We start from the raw sequence: 6,000 nt of genomic DNA on the forward strand, positions 1-6,000 counted from the left end.
TTTTAATTGTCCTCGTAAAGTTTTAGTAATTGGTCTTTTGTCAGGCTAATAAATCTGTGGTGAATGAAACATCCTATCAGTTAAAATGATCTGTTAGTATACTAGATGGTTCATTTTTGTGTGATCCCTGTATGTGTTATACCATTTCTACATCATTACTTATCACTCGCATCTTCCTGCTATGGTCCCAACATTTTTAAAGGTGTCACATCAGCTTTTTTAATACTGGTGAGTTAATTGCAAAAGCACACATAAACAGTTTGAAAGGTGTGAAAAGAAATTCACAAGTCATGTGGGGAAATAGCAACAAAGCTAGCATTCAGTCTGGAATTCATCCACAGTGCAAAACAAATTGCACTGCCAACCAGTCAAACAGCATATCCTGAAATTGAGTGAAAACTGCTTTTGATATAAGAAACATTTGTTTCACTTGAGAGATACAATGGATAATACCAAGACAAATTTAGCATTGGCTTCAGCCCTCCTAAAGCTTAAGTATACTCCAGAAAACAGGGCATATATATTCAATAAATATAATGTACCACAGAAACTGCCAGAGGAAAGATTTTGGAGTTCGGGAGATGGAGAAAGCAGGTGAACATGGGTCAGAATTGAGCAAACACAGACAGTAGATTTGCAGAATGCAAGAATAAGAGCTAGGTACCAGTGGCTGGCCTTTGTAATCCTAGCTACTCGGTAGGCTGAGATCTAAGAATCACAGCTCCAAGCCAACCCAGGCAGGAAAGTCCATGAGACTCTTAACTTTTATCTCCAGTTAACCTCAAAAAAAACTGAAAGTAGAGATGTGGCTCAAGTGATAGAGGGTTAACTTTCAGCAAAAAAGCTCAGAGACAATCCCAGGCTCTTTTGTCCCCAGGACCAACACACCACACACACACACACACACACACACACAGAGAAGGTGACGAAGGAAAAGGAAAGAAGAAAAAAAGAGGAGGAGGAGAAAGAAGAGGATGAGTATAACCAGCTCTGAGTATGACCAGCTCTTTCTGGAGACTCTGTGCTTAATGGTAGAGACAAAGTAAATACACGTTTATGGTAAATGATCCATATTATAATCTGAGCTGTGAGGAAACTGTGAAGCAGATTATATGAACTCTGAGTTAACTTGTATGCTGTTGTGTTGCCATTGCAGGTGAATCAAGCAACCCTTCTGGAACAGTACAGAGTGGGAAAAGTTTTCAGAGTAAGAGTCAGTTTAGGACTATTGCACCAAAGATTGTGCCCAGAGTCCTGACCTCCAGAGTGCTGCCATGTCCTGCTCCACCACTGTCAGATCAAGGGGGTCTGGGGCCCTCCCTCACCTCCAAGCCCCTGGGGTTGCCTACCCAGAACTATGCGCTGATGCAGGTGGCTGGCCAGGAGGGAACATTTTCTCTTGTGGCTTTGCCAAATGTTGCCTCAGCCCAGCCAATTCAGAAACCCAGGATATCCCTGCCGGAAAACCTTAAACTGCCTATTCCTCGATATCAGCCTCCAAGAAATAACAAAGGATTGAGAAAGAAGCCCAGCCTGGGTTCTTCTGAAAGTGGCTGGAACAAATTTCCTGCCCCAGCCCAGACATGTCCCCAGATGTGTCCTTCCCTACCTACCCATCTGGAATTCCCATGCAAACCTAGTCCACTCAAACAAGCACCATCATTAGACCAAACCCCAAGCAGCACGAACACAGCGCCACTGACCACTGGTGGTGGCCACAGGGACGCAAGACCTCCAGTGACCAGCAGCAAAGGAGAATGGAGCTCACCTGCCACATCAGCACTGGCTGTGTTAGAGGAGCCCTCTGCCATGCAAAGCCTCTCAAAGATGTCTGGGAAAGGAAGCTTTCTAAACAAGGAAACATCCAGAAAATCTCCTGCTGTTGCCAGTGAACAATTTGAAACCCAAGCTGATCATACGAAATCCATGACCAATTTATTGCCCACCATTTTTAGCAATGCAGTTCAGTTGGTCTCTTCAGTTCCTACAGGAAAACTACCAATCTTGCCCTATACCAGAATAAAACCAGAGGTTTGCAACAGTGAATCCGATGGTTCTGCTGCAGATTTTTCTCTGCCTGGACATGAGACAGACTGTGGTAAGAGATCTTCTGTCACAGAAGACTTCCAAAAAGTCACCAAAAAAGCAAGCAGGGGATCTGTTTCACAGGTGTCAAAGCAGAGTGTTTGTGAAAATGACTTTTGTCCAGTTACCAAACCAGATCTCAGCCACAAAGTCAAAATGAATGGGGGAGCAACAAAGAAAAGAGGAAGGAAACGAAAGGCAGCAGATGAAATTTTAGCATTTCAGGGGAAAAGGAGGAGATGCCGTATTAATAAATGTAGAGATAGTAAAGAAAGAGCAAAAATTGATCCTCAAGAATCTAGAGACCAAAAGCCTGGGACTATGAGAAAGTATCGTAGTATTATGCCCAAACCTGTCATTGTCATGTCTGCTGTGACCTCTCTGGCTTCTCCTGCAGCTTTGCTGCCATCCCAAACACCCAGCAGCTTACCACAGGATGTCTTGTTAAGTAGTTCACCCACTCCTAAATACTACAGCTGTACACAGGATGACAGCCCATCCCCTAAACCCAGCTCTGGATTCCGAAAAGAGTTTTCTGCTGTTAAGAAGCCATGGCACAGATGCCATGTCTGTAACTACCACTTCCAGTTCAAGCAGCACCTTCGAGATCACATGAACACACACACCAACAGACGGCCCTATAGTTGTCGGATTTGTCGCAAGGCCTATGTCTATCCGGGCAGCCTGAGCACACACATGAACCTCCATCACAGTGAGAACCGTCTGAAGAAACTGGTATGCTGTGAGTTCTGTGCAAAGGTGTTTGGTCACATCCGAGTCTACTTCGGCCACCTGAAAGAAGTACACCGGGTTGTGATCAGCACCGAGGCCTCCACCAGTGACCCACAGTCAGGGGACATGCCCAAGAGCAAGGACAGAAACAGAGACCCTAGTGTGCGAGGAATGGAAGGATCTCTGGAGAGGTGAGTGCTGACCGGGTGGAAACTGGGAAGGAAAGTCTGGGAAACTTAGGAAAGCGAGTGGGATTTCTAAATTCAGAAAGATTTTGCAAAAATCATTTCAGATAAATTCTCCTGAGGTTTGTCAAGAATTACCTCATTCCTCTCCGGTTTCTGATCAGTCATATTATTAAATTTCTAATCTGTTTAAGGAATAAAAAGTTGCTTTGAGCTGTGGATGGGGACAGTTGGGTAAGAGATTACTTTTGCAGCTGAAAATGAAACAGCAAATAGTTAAGTTCGTATAAAAGGAGATTCAGGTAATTTTCACAAGTACTTTTCCCCAAGTTCTTGTCTTTAGAAAGTCTGTCTAATCAGCATCTGTTGAAGGGCCTGCAGGGGTTCGCACATGGTACCCTCAGAGGGCCAAAGCACCCTCTGCAGGTGCTCTGTTTTCCCATCAGGCCAGAGTGATGTTTTTCTGTGAAAGCCCTTGCTTCCTAATGATATAAACAAATGAGCTAAATAATTTTATGGAAGGCTAGAAGGTGTGTATAAGAGCGGTGATGAATTTGGGAAATGTTCCTTGGTATAGCCCTGTGTCTAGTTTTTTCCTAAGAAAACTGAGAACGTAGGCATTTTCACCAGTTAGCTCTCACTACACTGTGGGAAATCAACCTTCTCAACACTGTCATTTCATGGACCTTCCTTTTTACTCTTTCAGTTGCTTTAAGTATTTTCTGCTTTGGTTTAGTCCATCATCATCAGTATAAATAAAGGATACCTCTCTTCCCTATGTCTTCCATAGCTTTTCCCTTTTCCATAGGTATTTCTGTTTCTCTTTCTCATTTCTGTGACAAATCCTCCTTCCCTTTTTATTTTCCTAAATTTACATTGTGTGTGTTTGTGTGTGTGTGTGGTGTGTGTGCTGGGGCTTGAACTCGGGGCCTGAATGCAGGCCCTTTTTCGCTCAAGGCTGGCTGGCACTTGAGATACCCAGTTGACTGGAGATAGGACCTTCGCAGACTTTTCTGCCCAGGCAGGCTTCAAATCATTATCTCAGATCTCAGTCTTCTGAGTAGCTAGGATTACAGGCATGAGCCACATGTGCCTAGCTTTTCAATCAAATTTGATGTTTAAATAAAATGTCCAAACTGCATGTAGTACTCAAGGCTAGTGAGGGTTAACAGCTAGCACATAGGATGTATGACCCAGGGGGTGGGGGTTGGGGGGCAGCAAGTACCTGCCCTGTCATTACCTGACTCTGCTGTGCTCACTGTACCTGGGAGAGATGCAGGAGTGAGCAGATTCTTTTGGAATGGACCCTAGGAGTGAGAGTGGGAGTGACGGCCTGAGTACTTATCCCTTGTCATTCTCCTGGTTAGTGTCTTGCAGATCCCTGAAGGTAAAGAGCTGAGAGGAAAAAGGTTCTTACTGTGTTTTTCTTTATCAGAGTTCATATACAGTATTTGTGGCCTTTTCAGGGAAAACAAGTCAAGCCTGGAAGAAGATATCCTTCTCAATCAGGCAGAAGAAGTCAAATTACAGATTAAGTGTGGCCGCTGTCAGATCACTGCTCAGTCATTTGCTGAAATCAAGTTTCATCTGCTTTGTGTTCACGGAGAGGAAATTCAAGGTAGGCTACAAGAGGGGATCTTGCCAGGCAGCCGAGTTACTCAGGAAGCACTAGTTAAACACTACACTCCTGACTGGAAACCACACTCAGAGAGAAGAAAGCAGGTGAAGCCCTGTGCCCCTGAGGAAGCCTCACAGGCACTTCCAAGACTGAAAAAGCAGCTCTGCCTTCGTCAGAAAGACAGTGTGGAGACACTGCTGAACAATGAAGAAGATCAGCCTGGAACAAGTGAACCTCAGGGCCCTGACTGCTCCAGCCCTCATACCCTTCTCTTCTGGTCTGACTTAGGCTTCAACTGTCTCCTCTGTGCCCAGACCCTGGGGAGGAAGGAGGATCTGCTCCTCCACTGGGAACAGACTCATAACTGCGAGGACTCCTCCAGACTCTGGGCTATCTTAAGTGCATTCTCTAACCAGGGAAGGATCAAACTTTCCCATGAAGCTGGAAAGTGAAATCCTGAAGTAAACTGGGCTAAAAAGTTTTCCTAGCACCTTTCTAACACAGCTTTGGGGTTTGTGGTGGTGCTTCATTACAAGAAGCAATTAAGTTAAGATCAACCTCAATGAACAGAAATGATTTTTGTACATAGTTTTATTTTCTTATGAAATAAAATATATGCCCTGGATGCACATTTTTAACTACTGTCTCATTTTAAAATTACATATATGGACTTTTAATATCTTAGGCTTTATTTCAGAATAAATAGAAAGTAAAGACTTAGAAATGTAGAAAATGATAGATGGTGCTTTACATATAATTTTCAGCTAAGTGTTGGGGGGAGTTCATAAAGAACAGAGGAAGTGTATGTATGTATATATTTTCTGATTATATAGAACAACAAATACAAAAAATTCTCAGGTAAAAATTCCATTTCAGGGCCGGGAGTTTGGCCTAGTGGTAGAGTGCTTGCCTAGCATGCATGAAGACCCGGGTTCGATTCCTCGGTACCACATACATAGAAAAAAGCCAGAAATGGTGCTGAGGCTCAAGTGGTAGAGCTTCTAGCCTTGAGAAAGTCCAAGGATAGTTGCTCAGGCCCTGAGCTTAAGCCCAGAACTGGCCAAAAAAAAGAAAATTCCATTTCAGTAGCAACTACAGTGTCAAGTTAGATGGTAATGTTGATGTTTATTAAAATCTACTTTATTTGAATAGGCTATGAGAAAGGACTTGTTAATAATATTTTACCTACCATAATTTAAAAATCTTTGTTTTCCAGAATTAGAATTTTTTGTAATCTTACAATTTTCTTAAATGCACACTTCCTTGAAGATCAGTTATTGGCCAGTCTTATAGCTGTAGTATTCCATATCAAATAATAGAAAAGTTATAGTACTTCAGGTAGTGAAAAAAATTCTTCTTTCCTGGTAAAAAATTATTTTC

General features: G+C 43.0%; 1 protein-coding gene across 10 annotated transcripts in view; it reads left to right on the forward strand.

Moving 5' to 3' along the window:
* The window catches only part of Znf438 (zinc finger protein 438), a 126,250-nt gene extending 121,008 nt beyond the window's left edge, over nt 1-5,242 (forward strand). For all 10 annotated transcript variants that reach the window (XM_090319082.1, XM_090319083.1, XM_090319080.1 and 7 more), the window contains 2 exons: nt 1,157-3,008; nt 4,469-5,242. In XM_090319082.1, coding sequence (XP_090175208.1) covers nt 1,157-3,008; nt 4,469-5,072 — 2,456 coding nt within the window. In that variant the 3' untranslated portion in view covers nt 5,073-5,242. The remainder of the gene's footprint in view (nt 1-1,156; nt 3,009-4,468) is intronic.
* The last annotated feature ends 758 nt before the right edge of the window (nt 5,243-6,000 follow it).

The sequence above is a fragment of the Megascapheus bottae genome, chromosome 26 (genome assembly GCF_031878675.1).
Source record: "Megascapheus bottae isolate mThoBot1 chromosome 26, mThoBot2.hap1, whole genome shotgun sequence".
Taxonomy (NCBI): Eukaryota; Metazoa; Chordata; class Mammalia; order Rodentia; family Geomyidae; genus Megascapheus; species Megascapheus bottae.